Raw genomic sequence first — 17,028 nt, 5'->3', positions numbered from 1 at the left:
AAACTTTGTTTTTGCATTATTTAAACCAAATTGAACATGTTTCATTATTTATTTGAGGCCAAATTGATTTTATTGATGTATTATATTAAGTTAAAATAAGTGTTCATTCAGTATTGTTGTAATAGTCATTATTACAAATAAATAAATAAATAAAAATTGGCTGATTAAATCGGTATCGGCTTTTTTGGTCCTCCAATAATCGGTATCGCGTTGAAAAATCATAATCGGTCGACCTCTAGTGTGGGGTAAAGCAATGGGGTACTAATTCAAAAATCATATTAACCACATATTATTGAACACAGAATGAGTTCAATAATGAGCAACTTCAGTGATTTATTAAGCACAGTTTTAATCCTGAACTTACTTATGCTTGCCATAACAAAAGAGGTTGAATACTTATGGACTCAAGACATTTCAGCTTTTTATTTTTAAAATTAATTTCTAGAAACAAAATTCGACTTTGACATTATGGGGTGTTGTGTGACACAAAATCTCAATTTAATACATTTTAAATTCAGGCTGGAACAACAAAATGTGGAAAAAGGGGTGTGAATACTTTCGAAAGGCTAAAATAAGCTAAAATAAATTATTTATTCAAAAAATGTATTAACCTCGTTTTTCATTAGGCTAGATGCTTCAACTGCCAGAGAGCTTCTGACAGGGCAAAACAATTTAAACACCATCAAAATAATTCCAATTCCTAATTCCAAATAGATATCGATGCGTGCAGCTATGGAAATACAATTTATGATCACTGTTACATTTTTTGTTGGGTAATATAATTTTGTTGGGCTACAGAAAAAGTCCTAACTTTAAATTACTAATAGTTTGCAAGAGATGTTTCCAAGCCAGGGCAAAACTTCCTCGAGCCAGTAAGTGAATGTAATTTTGTACAATGGAAATGTTATACTTATGTCTGCATCAAATAACCTACTCCTTTGCAAGTCATGTAGCCAATAGATTATAGATTAGCCATACTGTAGACTACCATCACTGGAATACCCGTTGTGAGTTTGTCAAGACCAAAATATCACTATGGAATCAGGAAAGTAGGCCACATTCTTATTTATAGTGAGTGAAAAAGCAGTTTGCTTCTGAGGGCCTATACAGTACAAGTCAAAAGTTTGGACACACCTACTCAAGGCTTTTTCTTTATTTTTTATATAATAATAGTGAAGACATCAAAACTATGAAATAACACATATGGAATCCTAAAGTAACCAAAAAAGGTGTTAAACAAATCAAAATATATTTTAGATTCTTCAAAGTAGCCACCCTTTGCCTTGAGAGCTTTGCATTCTCTTAACCAGCTTCACGAGGAATGCTTTTCCAAGTCCAAGGAATTCCCAAATATGCTGAGCACTTGACTTGTTGGCAGCTTTTCCATCAATCTGCAGTCCAACTCTGGTTGTTCTGTTCTGTTCATGCAAAAAGGCTATTCTGAAAGTCTGCTGTGGGCAACAATTGTAGTGTTTGGTTCTTCGCAGACAAATACAAAGGCTGAGTTGTAAGTTACTGCCTACAGCCTACAAGCTCAGAGATAATCATAAATCATGTGATCTAGGCTAAATGAACTTACCATTAGAAATCCCCGATACGTAAACGTTCTCGTTGTGCTGGGAGCAAACTGCAATTCCTAGAAAAGATGAAAAAAAAAAAAGAAGGTTATTTTCTAATGAATGATTGTGTGATCACAAGCTTTGGACTCATCTTTTGTGTAAACAGGGCTTATTCATAACTCTGGCCCTTCTGAGGCAAGTCCACTGGTTCTAGGGCAAATGCAAATATTGACCTATTGAATCAATGAAACCCAAGACTGACTTTAGACATAGGCTACAAACAACACGTCGATTAACAGGCAACTGAAATGACATCTGTAGTCTTGCAGCAGGAGAATTTGATAAGCTTTGAGACAGTGTGTAGGCTAATGTGTATGGGAACAACTGGCAGTTAGAGAGGACGATTACACTTGCCCAAAGTGTCACACGTAAACATTGGTCAACAACTGAGTGGAAAATAGTGGAAAGTGAAAAACTAACTAGGCTTAACAATCTTGCAGGTTATGAGTATCATAGAAAATGAAGAAAAAATATATGACTGAAAGAATTAATTCTACATGCCTATAGAAATATATAGGCTCATGGAAGACTTGGCTAATGGAAGACTTGAAGTACTTGGCTGCCTGGCCCTAGGCTTATGCTATGTTATTAGCCAAGCTGTGAGCTGAGGGCATTTAGGCAATGTCGGGTGTGTGGTGCTGTGAGTGAGCAATAGAACAGAGCATCAATAATCTTCAGACAAACCCTCCAACATGTCCTAACAAAGGAAACAATGTTGTTAAATGACTAGTTTGACTACAGAACCACTGCTCCTTCCCTGGGGTAGCCTAGGAACTGACTAAACGTAAATAAGACAAGGTTTTTGTAGGACTGAATCATTTGACTACACAAACTACTTAGAAGTACTAACCTATGACATATTATTCTGAAAACTTCATCGCTCATGCCTCAATCAACTCTTTGAACTAAGGCTAGCCGCTACGCCTACATGCCCATTATGGATGGTAGTGTGGGGGGGGGGGGGACACCTCAGTAGGCATATTGCATTTGTTTGTTAGTGTGGTAGTTCCACCTCAAAAAGCACAAGAAAGAGGGTTGACACCCACCATCTCAGATTGTTATGAAATCGCTTCTGTTGTTAGAAACCGTTAAGATTAGCATTCCTGCAACATCATTTTGTTAAAATATAATTTTGGCTCAGAGAAATTAAGCTAATTGATTGCACCCAATTTGGCAATTTTATAGGATTCAGATATAATAGTACCTAACATCTGATTTGAATGGTCAAAAGCCACCCACGGACCCTCCACATCAATCCCCACCCCAACAACAAGTATATAGTATCAGTTCTTTATGTTTCACAAGTAGTATGGAGCTGCGGCTCTGAGTATCGGTTCTTCATCCTATGTAATGTGTTCTCAGTAAATTTGGTGATGTTGTTTTCCCCCAGTTCAGAGAAATTAGTAAATTAAGATGTTGGGTTTATGTCCCATCCTACATCCTGATATTACCAGGTTCTGACCACTATAATGGTGCTGTTCCTCCTATTAGGTGATTCATTAAAGAACCCACCCCCTTTTTGTCAAAAGTGATAATTCACCCAAATTACATATTGGTTTTCTTACCCTGTAAAGAGTCCATTGACCTGGTATGACAGCAGCACATGCTATGTAATTTGGGTGAACTATCCCTTTAACAATGGGGGAGATTCTTTAAATGGGGCAGAAAACCAACAACTTAAATGACTAATTTCTCTGAACAGGGGGGGAAGAAACATTACATTTCATAGGATGAAGAAGCAATATTCCGAGCCGTATCTTCATACTACTTTTCAGCCATAGAGAACTGATACCATATACACTTGTTGCTGGGGTGGGATGTGGGGGAGTCCGTGGATGGCTTTTCAACACTCCTTTGGATTCCTCATGTCTAACTCATTGTTAGAAACAAAAGTTCGGTCCAAATTGGATGTTAGGTACTATAATTATTGAATATTATATGAATCCTATGAATTAAAATGGCCAATTTTGGTGCTATCAATCAGCATAAGATCAAATGATATTTCAACAAAATAATGTTTCTGGAATGTTTATCTTATGTTTCTAAATTCGGAAATGATTCCAGAACAATCTGAGATGACAGGTGTTACGGCTTGCTGAAATGACATGGAACGGCCCAGTTATCAAATTTGGATTTAAATGTAATAGCTGCCTTTCACATGGGCTGAAATAACAGAATTAGAAAGGTGACAACCCCCACAGAGCCCTGGTGCTGCTGATTAATATTTAAAGCTAACCCATCCAATGACAATCAAATCAAATGTTGTCACATGCGCCCAAATACAACGTGTGCAGACTTTACCGTGAAATGCTTGCTTAGGGGCCCTTCCAAACGATGCAGTGTTTTTTTTGTTACCCAGGTTAGTCTCATTAAGATAAAAATCAATTTTTCAAGATAGACCTGGTCCAACCAAGACAGCAACAGGGTGGAACAATGTTTAAGACTAAGATCAGACATAACTTAAAGACAGACACACTATAAAATGTATAAATAAACATATACAGTACATTAAAATGACAGAAACATAGAAGCATCATAGATAAACATCCTAATGACAATCACATTTCTCAGTCACGTGAGTGAACCAGACATTTAACCTCCTCCAAAGAACCAAGATCCTGGAGTTTCAAGCAGGTCTGGAGGGAACTGCAAGCCCAAGGAGCGGAGTAACTAAAACAATTTTTGACATGATCCGTTCTGATCTTAGGAACCATTAAAACTAAGTAAGACCGTAACTGCTATTGTTTTTCTGGCCTTATCTATTAAGAGGGATAAAGCATCTGTTTTCCCAAAAAGGTTATAGACCATAGTATACCAATGTTTAAGTGTAGAGTCTACAAAGACCAGCCAACAGAACTACAGAGATCACAGTGATGTGTCAGATGCTTTTGGTTGGTAATAAACCTAAGAGTTGCATGATACATAGAATCAAGTGCCTTCAAATCAAATCCAAAACTTTGTCACATGCGCCGAATACAAGTGTAGACCTTACCATGAAATGCTTACTTACAAGCCCCTTAATAAACAGTGCAGTTCAAGAAGAGGTAAGAAAATATTTACCAAATTAACTAAAGTAAAAAATAATAAAAAGTGACACAATAACATAACAATAACAAGGCTATATGCAGGGGGTACCGGTACCGAGTCAGTGTGCGGGGGTACAGGTTAGTTAAGGTAATTTGTTCATGTAGGTAGGGGTGAAGTGAATGCATAGATAAACAGCAAGTTTTGATTAATTGTTCAGCAGTCCTAAGGCTTGGGGGTAGAAGTTGTTAAGGAGTCTTTTGGTCCTAGACTTGGTGCTCCAGTGCTGCCTGCCGTGTGGTAGCAGAGAAAATAGTCTACGACTTGGGTGACTGGAGTCTTGACAATTTGATGGGCTTTCCTCTGACACAGCCTATTATATAGGTCCTGGATGGCAGGACGCTTAGCACCAGTCATGTACTGGGCCATACACACTACCCTCTGTAGAGCCTTATGGTCAGATGCCGAGCAATTGCCATACCAGGTGGTGATGCAACCGGTCAGGATGCTCTCGATGATGCAGCTGTAAAAAATTGAGAATCTGGGGACCCATGCCAAATCTTTTCAGTCTCCTGAAGGGGAAAAGGTGTTGTAGTGCCCTCTTCACGACTGTCTTGTTGTGTTTGGACCATGATATTTAGTTGGTGATGTGGACACCAAGGAACTCTCGACCAGCTCCACTACAGCCCCGTTGATGTTAATTGGGGCCTGTTCAGCCTGCCTTTTCCTGTAGTCCACAATCAGCTCCTTTATCTTGCTCACATTGAGGGAGAGGTTGTTGTCCTGGCACCACACTTCCAGTTCTCTGACCTCCTCCCTATATGCTGTCTCATCGTTGTCGGTGATCAGGCCTACCATTGTTGTCTTGTCAGCAAACTTAATGATGATGTTGGAGTCGTATTTGGCCATGCAGTCGTGGGTGAACAGGGACTACATGGGACGGGACTAAGTACACACCCCTGAGGGGCCCCAGTGTTGAGGATCAGTGTGGCAGATGTGTTGTTGCCTACCCTTACCACCTGGGGGTGGCCCGTCAGGAAGTCCAGGATCCAGTTGCAGAGGGAGGTGTTACAGACAACCACCATCATTTTACAGATGCATGTTGAAAATGTTTTTGGAAGATGTGATGGATCATATTCCCTTTCTTTTGTTGTTCAGGGAAATCATGCTGTTTAATCAGCTTCTTGATATGACACATCTGTCAGATGGACGGATTAAATGCACACTAACAGGGATGTAAATAAAAAATAAACGAATTGGCCTTTGTTATTTTATTGTAGCTTATTGACGGTATACTGAACACAAATATAAAACGCAAACATGTTAAGTGTTGGTCCCATGTTTCATAAGCTCAAATAAAAGATCCTAGAAATGTTCTATATGCACAAAATGCTTATTTCTTTCAAATATTGTGCACAAATTTGTTTACATCCCTGTTTGTGAGCACCATCACCTGACAGGTGTGGCATATCAAGAAGCTGATTAAACCGCATGATCCTTACACAGGTGCACATTGTGCTGGGGACAATAAAAGACCACTAAAATGTGCAGTTTTGTCACACAATGTCTCAAGTTGGTGGTGGTGTGATGAAAGAAACATACAGGAACTCAAATCCTTCTGTTCACCTGATTTAGAATTCCTCACAATCAAATGTAGACCGCATTATCTACCAAGAGAATTCTCTTCGATTATAATCACAGCCGTATATATCCCCCCCCCCAAGCAGACACATCGATGGCTCTGAACGAACTTTATTTGACTCTTTGCAAACTGGAATCCATTTATCCGGAGGCTGCATTCATTGTAGCTGGGGATTTTAACAAGGCTAATCTGAAAACAATTGTTACTCTAACTTCCGCGACGCATATAAGGCCCTGCCCCGCCCTCCTTTCGGAAAAGCTGACCACGACTCCATTTTGTTGATCCCTGCCTACAGACAGAAACTAAAACAAGAGGCTCCAACGCTGAGGTCTGTCCAACGCTGGTCCGACCAAGCTGACTCCACACTCCAAGACTGCTTCCATCACGTGGACTGGGATATGTTTCGTATTGGGTCAGATAACAATATTGACGAATACGCTGATTCGGTGTGCGAGTTCATTAGAACGTGCGTTGAAGATGTCGTTCCCATAGCAACGATTAAAACATTCCCTAACCAGAAACCGTGGATTGATAGCAGCATTCGCGTGAAACTGAAAGCGCGAACTACTGCTTTTAATCAGGGCAAGGTGACTGGTAACATGACCGAATACAAACAGTGCAGCTATTCCCTCCGCAAGGCTATCAAACAAGCTAAGCGTCAGTACAGAGACAAAGTAGAATCTCAATTCAACGGCTCAGACACAAGAGGCATGTGGCAGGGTCTACAGTCAATCACGGACTACAAGAAGAAATCCAGCCCAGTCACGGACAAGGATGTCCTGCTCCCAGGCAGACTAAATAACTTTTTTGCCCGCTTTGAGGACAATACAGTGCCACTGACACGGCCTGCAACGAAAACATGCGGACTCTCCTTCACTGCAGCCGAGGTGAGTAAGACATTTAAACGTGTTAACCCTCGCAAGGCTGCAGGCCCAGACGGCATCCCCAGCCGCGCCCTCAGAGCATGCGCAGACCAGCTGGCCGGTGTGTTTACGGACATATTCAATCAATCCCTATACCAGTCTGCTGTTCCCACATGCTTCAAGAGGGCCACCATTGTTCCTGTTCCCAAGAAAGCTAAGGTAACGGAGCTAAACGACTACCGCCCCGTAGCACTCACTTCCGTCATCATGAAGTGCTTTGAGAGACTAGTCAAGGACCATATCACCTCCACCCTACCTGACACCTTAGACCCACTCCAATTTGCTTACCGCCCAAATAGGTCCACAGACGATGCAATCTCAACCACACTGCACACTGCCCTAACCCATCTGGACAAGAGGAATACCCTATACCCTGGGTCTCGACCCCGCCCTGTGCAACTGGGTACTTGACTTCCTGACGGGCCGACCCCAGGTGGTGAGGGTAGGCAACAACATCTCCACCCCGCTGATCCTCAACACTGGGGCCCCACAAGGGTGCGTTCTGAGCCCTCTCCTGTACTCCCTGTTCACCCACGACTGCGTGGCCACGCACGCCTCCAACTCAATCATCAAGTTTGCGGACGACACAACAGTGGTAGGCTTGATTACCAACAACGACGAGACGGCCTACAGGGAGGAGGTGAGGGCCCTCGGAGTGTGGTGTCAGGAAAATAACCTCACACTCAACGTCAACAAAACTAAGGAGATGATTGTGGACTTCAGGAAACAGCAGAGGGAACACCCCCCTATCCACATCGATGGAACAGTAGTGGAGAGGGTAGCAAGTTTTAAGTTCCTCGGCATACACATCACAGACAAACTGAATTGGTCCACTCACACAGACAGCATCGTGAAGAAGGCGCAGCAGCGCCTCTTCAACTTCAGGAGGCTGAAGAAATTCAGCTTGTCACCAAAAGTAGTAGTGAGGTCTGCACAACGCATCACCGGGGGCAAACTACCTGCCCTCCAGGACACCTACACCACCCGATGTTACAGGAAGGCCATAAAGATCATCAAGGACATCAACCACCCGAGCCACTGCCTGTTCACCCTGCTATCATCCAGAAGGCGAGGTCCGTACAGGTGCATCAAAGCTGGGACCGAGAGACTGAAAAACAGCTTCTATCTCAAGGCCACCAGACTGTTAAACAGCCACCACTAACATTGAGTGGCTGCTGCCAACACACTGACACTGACTCAACTCCAGCCACTTTAATAATGTGAATTGATGGGAAATGATGTAAATATATCACTAGCCACTTTAAACAATGCTACCTTATATAATGTTACTTACCCTAAATTATTCATCTCATATGCATACGTATATACTGTACTCTATATCATCGACTGCATCCTTATGTAATACATGTATAACTAGCCACTTTGTTTACATACTCATCTCATATGTATATACTGTACTCGATACCATCTACTGTATCTTGCCTATGCTGCTCTGTACCATCACTCATTCATATATCCTTATGTACATATTCTTTATCCCCTTACACTGTGTATAAGACAGTAGTTTTGGAATTGTTAGTTAGATTACTTGTTGGTTATTACTGCATTGTCGGAACTAGAAGCACAAGCATTTTGCTACACTCGCATTAACATCTGCTAACCATGTGTATGTGACAAATAAAATTTGATTTGATTTGAAGTTGAGGGAGCGTGCAATTGGCAAGCTGACTACAGGAAAGTCCACCAGAGCTGTTCCCAGAGAATGTAATGTTCATTTATTTACCGTACGCGGCATCCAATGTCGTTTTAGAGAATGTGGCAGTACGTCCAACCGGCCACACAATTGCTGACCACGTGTATGGCGTTGCGTGGGTGAGCGGTTTGCTGATGCCAACGTTGTGAACAGAGAGCCCCATGGTGGCTGTTTGGTTATGGTATGGGCCGGCATAAGCTACGGGCAACAAACACGAGATCCTTAGGCTCATTGTCGTGCCATTTATCCACTACCATCAACTCTTGTTTCAGTATGATAATGTACACTATTTCTGGAAGCTGAACATTTCCCAGTTCTATTATGGCCGGCATACTCTGCAGACGTCACCCACTGAGCATGTTTGGGATGCTCTGGATTGACGTGTACAGTTGTGTTCCCGACAATATCCAGCAATTTCACAGAGCCATTGAAGAGGAGTGGGACAACATTCCACAGGCCACAATCAACAGCCTGATCAACTTTATGCGAAGGAGATGTGTCGCGCTGCATTAGACAAATGGTGGTCACACCAGATACAGTTTTTTTTAAATCATGACCTTACTTTTTTTATATCCGCATCAAAAGATGCATATCTGTATTCCCAGTTAGGTGAAATACATAGATTAGGGCCTAATTTATTTATTTCAATTGACTGATTTCCTTATATGAACAGTAACTCAAGTGAAATCTTTTAAATTGTTTCATTTTGCGTTTATATTTTGTTTAGGACATTTTTGGCTATTGAACTTCAGTAAAGTGAAGTGGATCAACATCCGGTAACATATTTACGGTAAAATAATGACATCATGGGTCCTTGATCTGTACTATACAGATATGCATAATTATGAGGGCCTTTCTATAAACTAGGGTACCAGTGAGGATTTCCTACACTGGACAACTTGTTGCAGCTGTTGACAAGTCAATGTGCCGTTTTTTCCCCCACGTCATTACATGAAGATATAAGGGGGATCATAGCTATATTCAACCAAGTTCAAGAGTTGATTTAAAACCTGTTTAACCCTTTATCATGGTTGTCTTGACGGATTGTCCAAAATCATGTGACATAAAACATTATTTTTCTGTCCTTGCATTTATGACAGTGTAAATTGTTGTCATACATTTTAAGCAGTTCAATTTGACATTGAAGTTGAACCCTGTAAGAATCCTGGATACAGCTGGTGGACAGTTTTTTTGTATAGAGATCCCATAAATGCAGTGTAACTACGTAACATTTTGTGTCTCTTGTGTTGTTACAGGTGAAAAAGTTTTCATGGGCACACAAATTCCAAATGATGTATGAAATTGCAAAATGTAATGCTTCTAACCGAGTCACCTTACCTTGATACTTAAAACTTAAATCTATATTTTCATTAAGGTGGTTCTTTCTTAATTATGCAAAATAGTTACACCGTGACATTTTCACACATCATCTGATCCAGGAAGGAATTTTCAGAATGACACAAGTGACACACAGCTGTTGTGATGGGCTGTTGTTGCATCGCAGGCACTAAGTACTGGAAAAAAGGCATTTGCAAGGAATGTCAAGATCATTTTGGTGTCTCATTCGTTACCCTGAATAGGCAGATCTTGAAAATCTGCCATTTCCTCAATTTAGTTCTTGAAAAGTCCTTATAATTATTATTTTTTTGCCAATTTTAAGTTCTCCTACTCCCTTACAATTATCTGTGATTTCATTTTTGATACGTTTTTGTGAGAGATGTGACCACTTTTGTTTGTTTCCCACGCTTCAATTGAAGGGTGTTGCGGTAAAACCAAATGCAGTTATTATGAGGACAAAAATATCTATTGCCTTCAACTTGGATTTCAATACAAATCGTTCCATTAAAAAAGGAACCTGTTTTTTGTTAACTTTCTCATCATAAAAACAGCAATGGTGCGATTAATGCTACCGCTATTCATGACTTTATGATGTGTCCCTGCGTCAACCAGTCTATCAATGCATTCGTAAGGCCTAAAAAATGCATTATTCTGGTAATGGCTACTTTTTTGTATGCTGGGAGAGATGGGGGAGTTCTATATTAGGCCCTATGTGTACAATTATATGAATTATACCATTGTATAACATTGAAATCCTAGCCCTATGTTGTTATATAGGTGGACTTATGGGACAATTTGCATATTCACTTTTATTCTTCTAAGTACACATGTGGAACTGCATGAAAATCTTTTTTTCCCCCCATTTAAAATGTTGATCCCAATGTGACACATTGGCCCTATTATTTATAGAAAGACCCATGAATGTCATTCTCTTCATGGTGATGTACAAAGGTAGAAAAATGTAATATCCTCCATTGCATGTTTGGGTATTATTCTACACACAGGCTATTATTCTAATGAGGTCGGACCCCAAACAGAATCAAATCTGGTTGGTTCAGAACGGACTTAATATCTACCAATCTTAGACGTGACTATGTTAAACACGTTTGGACATCACAGTAGAATACTGCTGTATTCTACTGTGCTATACTGTGATGTCCATAGTCTGCTGTATTCTACTGTGCTATACTGTGATGTCCATAGGCTGCTGTATTCTAATGTGCCCTACTGTGATGTCCAAACTTGTTGAACATAGTCATGTCTAAGATTGGTAGATATTAAGTCCGTTCTGAACCAACCAAATTTGATCTTGTTTGGGGGCCGACCTCATTAGCATAGCAGACCATCAAAATAAATCTGTGTTTTATATTAAAAGTCAACCGTGATCATGGGCATGCAACTAAGGATTTTCATCACACAAAATAAATTTATGCCAAACATTTGGCAGAAAATAGCTTCATTTTCATCAGTTAGAAGTGTAATGCTATTTGGCTAGGAGCCACACAAATAAATGAGCTTACAATGAAAAAGCAAGGTATTTTTTGCAAAACGAAGCATGTGCATCACATTTATAATGTTTATCATAGAATGATTGTAACCATCTACATATCCTCATGCTTTGCTTGAAGTTAATCTTGCATTTTACCGGATAAAAGTACACAGAGAAAATTAGCACATCGGAGTGCTGTCTGCTGATAGAATGTCAGTTCGTGAATACGTGAATTTGCTTAGTCTGACAACGAGAGCACAGATTTCTCATCCGAGCGGAAAAGTGCAACTGAAGCAGAACATTTCTTTAAAGTCGAGCAGATATTACAATAAGAAGCATTTTAGATTTGTGCTTACACAACACAGAAAGATATTTATTTAGTGTTTTATCTGTATCTTTAATTTTAAATACGCAGAATTCTGTGTTAATGCGACCCCTGTTACAGTAGAGTACAGAAAAGTAGAGTTCAGTACAGTATATTACATTATACTGTATCCTACTTATTTGTGCTCTACTGTGCCATACTCTACTGCAACTGTGGTTTGGGATTACTATGATTTCCCCATTGTGGCCAATTCAATTGCAATAATTTTGTTGCAGATTTTTCAGTCACTGTTACCGATTCATAGACAACATTGTTATCAGTAAAAACACAAACTAACCAGTAGGTCTACCTATACTTATTACTTCTGTGAACTTTCATAATTCTCCCTCATGCCGGAGTGAAATAAGAAAATGTCATAAAGATATGTGGGGATTTGGAAAGTGATGGTGGTGGGGGGAAATCGGCAGTTACAAACGGCGATATAATTTGGACAAGATTTTACCGATACCAAGACTCAAATATCGATTTGTAAAAAAAGAAAATGCCAGGTAGCACTAGTCGACTGTACCTGCGCCGAAATTCAGGTATTTTTCATCCTATAACTTATTCTACAGTTTTTTTAAATAGTGTGCCAACATGTTTTCAGCACTTATTTCCATGACTGATCAAAACTCATTTTCTTGTGTCTCTGCAGCAGACATATACAGTGCATTCGGAAATTATTCAGACCCCTTGACTTTCCACATTTTGTTACGTTACAGCCTTATTCTAAAATGTATTAAATGTTATTTTTTCCATTAATCTACACACAATACCCCATAACGACAAAGCAAAAACAGGTTTAGACATTTTTGCAAATCTATAAAAAAAACTGAAATATCACATTTACATAAGTATTCAGACCCTTTACTCAGTACCTTTTGCAGTGATTACAGCCTTGAGTCTTATTGGATATGACACTACAATCTTGGCACACCTGTATTTGGGGAGTTTCTCCCATTCTTCTCTGCAGATTCTCTCAAGCTCTGTCAGGTTGGATGGGGAGAATTGGTGCACAGCTACTTTCAGGTCTCTCCAGAGATGTTTGATCGGATTCAAGTCCAGGCTCTGGTTGAGCCACTCAAGGACATTCAGAGACTTGTCCCAAAGCCACACCTGTGTTGTCTTGGCTGTGTTCTTAGGGTTGTTGTCCTGTTGGAAGGTGAACCTTTGCCCCAGTCTGAGGTCCTGAGCGCTCTGGAGCAGGTTTTCATCAAGGATCTCTCTGAACTTTGCTCTGTTCATCTTTGTCTCGATCCTGACTAGTCTCTCAGTTCCAGCCGCTGAAAAACATCCCGACAGCATGATGCTGCCTCCACCATGCTTCACCGTAGGGATGGTGCCAGGTTTCCTCCAGACATGACGATTACCATTCATGTCAAAGAGTTCAATCTTGGTTTCATCAGAATAGAGAATCTTGTTTAACACTGTCTGAATCCTTTAGGTGCCCTTTCAGCAAACTCCAAGCGGGCTGTCATGTGCCTTTTACTGAGGAGTGGCTTCTGTCTGGGCACTCTACAACAAATGCCTGATTGATGGAGTGCTGCGTCCTTCTGGGAGCTTCTCCCATCTCCACAGAGGAACGCTGGAGCTCTGTCAGAGTGACTATCTGGTTCTTGGTCACCTCCCTTACTAAGGCCCTTCTCCACCGATTGCTCAGTTTGGCCAGGCAGCCAGCTCTAGGAAGAGTCTTGGTGGTTCCTAACTTCTTCCATTCAAGAATGATGGAGGCCACTGTGTTCTTGGGGACCGTCAATGCTGCAGACATGTTTTGGTACCCTTCCCCAGATTTGTGCATTGATACAATTCTGTCTCTGAGCTCTACGGACAATTCCTTCGAACCCATGGGTTGGTTTTTGCTCTGACATGCACTGTCAACTGTGGGACCGTATATAGACAGGTGTGTGCCTTTCCAAATCATGTCCAACGAATTGAATTTACCACAGGGGGAATCCAATCAAGTTGTAGAAACATCTCAAGGATGATCAATGGAAACATGATGCACCTGAGCTCAATTTTGAGTCTCATAGCAAAGGGTCTGAATACTTATGCAAATATGACATTTCTGTTATTAATTTTCATACATTTGCAAAAATGTCTAAAAACCTGTTTTTGCTTTGTCATTATGTGGTATTCTGTGAAGATTGGTGATGGGAAAAAATATTTAATCAATTTTAGAATAAGGCTGTAAAGTTAAAAATTGTGGAAAAAGTCAAGGGGTCTGAATACTTTCCAAATGCACTGTAGTGAGCAATATGATTGGAACATCAAATCACAAGAAAATCCCAGTATCGAATCAAAATACATATAGCATTGTGAGAATCTCCCAAAATTATAGACTCTTAGATTCTATTTGACACCAAATGTTATATGCTCCTAAAAACTTCATGTTACATTTTAGTCATTTAGCACACGCGGCTTAGAGCATACATTTTCATTCTGGTTCACCGTGGGAATCAAACCCACAACCCTGGCTTATCTCTACCAACTGAGATACACAGGCCTACGTCAGTGCTCATGGGTCCTTTTAGATGGAAATGACCATATCCTGCTGTGTGCTTGAGTTGCTGTGGTATAGATTGTATGAGAGTGGTAACAAATATTTAGTTATTAAATACTTACCAGTGAATATGAGGAGGACCATGTATAGAGAGATCCATGATGAAGATGAAATCCCATTTGAGCTCAAAGTGTAGTAGGCCATTATAGCTAATGAACTAGGCCTAATTATATTTGTTACTATTTTATTACTTGTTACAATGTTCTCAAAAATGTAACTAGGCAAGCTCTCTTCTTTGGTGTCCCAAAAACATTTAGGCAGTGACAAAAACAAAAGCAACCAATGAGATTGCTACGGATTTAAAGTTATTTTAACTAACGTTTGCCAATTCCTGTCTGGCCAGACAACCGACAGTGATTGACAATCAATTATACAGCCAATACAGATCTTATAAAGTTATCTTGCTAGCTAGATGACAATGAAGAAACAATAATATAGCCGTCTTGACAAAATACTGCAATCAAACCGTTGAACGCAACAGTGCGTTGTAACTGGCTGGCTAGTTAGTTAGCTAGCATAACAACAAAATAGCGACATTGAATTTTTAGCTAATTGCTAGCTAACGATTACTCTAATGTAAACTATCTATCTATTCCTAGCCAATATTAATCCATCGTCACATTACATGTGTAGATATACGTGCCACCCCATATCCTAGTATGATATTAACCTTTGTGTTATGCATTGTTCCAGAACAGAGGAAAATACAAAGGCATTGCTAGCAATACAGTCAACTCCACCGTTAACTAGCTCACGTTAGCTACTAGAATTCCCCTTTGTGTTAGCTAGCTAGCTAATGTTAGTGTTCAACGCAAACGTTAGCTATCGTTAACAAAGATAGCTAGCTGGGTTAGCACAACGACGTTTCATTACCAACATTGAAATCGCACATAAATATGTCACTGAATGTAAACTAGAAAAATAAGTACAATATAACCGAAAGATAACTGTGAACTAAAAAACAAAAGAGCGTTGCAATCCCCCTTCTCTCGTTTACGCCTCCACAACCTCACAAATGCTAGCTACAAGCTAGCACGCTAACGTAAGCTAGTTTCCAAAGCAATGGCAGAACGGAACGAAAATATTTCTGAGAGGTATCCTTGAAATGTCACTTCACTGTCTTCTTCTAGTGGTGTCTAAAATGTTTATTTAGAGTTTCACCATCATTGAAAATGTTATAAAGCACAAGCCCCCTAAAACTCCGGGCCCTAAACTGTGTGTAACAGTGCACCCCGTTGTAGCCACAACTAGCTATGAATCGGCTGAATGTTGTTACAGCCGGGGTATCGGTGGTATCAGTATCATCATCGTCCCCTTCTGCTTCGTCTTCTTGTGCTGTATTGCTGCCTTTCTCAGGTCGGAGTGCGAATTACACATTTAAATATATATTTTAAAAAACGTCACCCGTAGGTGCAGGCCGGTGGATTAGGGAAACGACTACAGCTTCCTTGCCATTTTTCTCTGCATGTCGTTTTGAGTCAACAATTGTTACAAGCTTAAATGTGGTTACACCCGACTCAGCCAGCTCACAGAAAATGTCTTCCTATGCTCAGCATACCAACTGCAATATAACAGGACATGCTTCACAGTCTCTACCTCCCCACAATCCTCACATTTCCCATCGGTGTTTCCCCACTACCCAATGACCCAACCTCAACCTCATGGACAGAACCCCATCCCTCCTTTCACTACCAATTATAACCGTTGCGTAAATGTAATACAAAATATCTGCATGCGTCATTTCTGAAACGATTGCGCATGTACACAAATATTGAGATTTATGAATTTGGTGCACGCCATACATACGCATGTTTTCCATTATAATCAGACCTGTCGTGAAACAGTGCGGTCGCGCTCTACGCCTGAAAAGCGACCATCAATCACCTTTCATGCTGGCAATAACACTCCGTATACTTTGGAAGTATTGGAATTAGGCCAAGATTGTATCTAAGGAAATCTCAATATATGACGAAGCTGGTCAAGTGTCTTTGGAGCGGTTGGCAGAATTTAGCTTTTGTGACATTTGCTGTATCTGAAAGACAAAAACAATTGCATATTGTTGAATGTTTTATATTTGTGTTTTATTTTTACTTTTTCCGAACATAAATATTGTAATGAAACAGGGAGGAAGCAGGTCTCGAACCCTCGACCGTCTAGCCAGTCGAGCGCGCGATCGACTGTGTCGCAAAAGCATGCTCGTGCGGCAGAATCGATATCAGAGTTTATAAACCCAGGGTCGTGCCAATATGCTGCACTGCCTGTGAATTCTGAAACATTGTACACTCGGAACGAAAAGAAAACTGATTTACAGTAGGCCTACTTACAGTGGTAGCCTACACACTTAAACTGTTTATT

At 40.4% G+C, this 17,028-nt stretch overlaps 1 protein-coding gene across 1 annotated transcript in view; it reads right to left on the bottom strand.

The window, feature by feature from the left end:
• lrp12 (low density lipoprotein receptor-related protein 12) overlaps positions 1 to 16,251 on the bottom strand; it is a 43,907-nt gene extending 27,656 nt beyond the window's left edge. Inside the window, exons 1-2 of the mRNA XM_020505737.2 lie at positions 14,736 to 16,251; positions 1,580 to 1,636 (exon numbers count right to left, since the gene is read on the bottom strand). Coding sequence (XP_020361326.2) covers positions 1,580 to 1,636; positions 14,736 to 14,817 — 139 coding nt within the window. The 5' untranslated portion in view covers positions 14,818 to 16,251. The remainder of the gene's footprint in view (positions 1 to 1,579; positions 1,637 to 14,735) is intronic.
• Between the last annotated feature and the right edge of the window lie 777 nt (positions 16,252 to 17,028).

This window comes from Oncorhynchus kisutch, linkage group LG17 (assembly GCF_002021735.2).
Source record: "Oncorhynchus kisutch isolate 150728-3 linkage group LG17, Okis_V2, whole genome shotgun sequence".
Lineage (NCBI taxonomy): Eukaryota > Metazoa > Chordata > Actinopteri > Salmoniformes > Salmonidae > Oncorhynchus > Oncorhynchus kisutch.
Note: the sequence above shows the minus strand (reverse complement) of the source record. Positions and strands in the feature narration are given on the sequence as shown.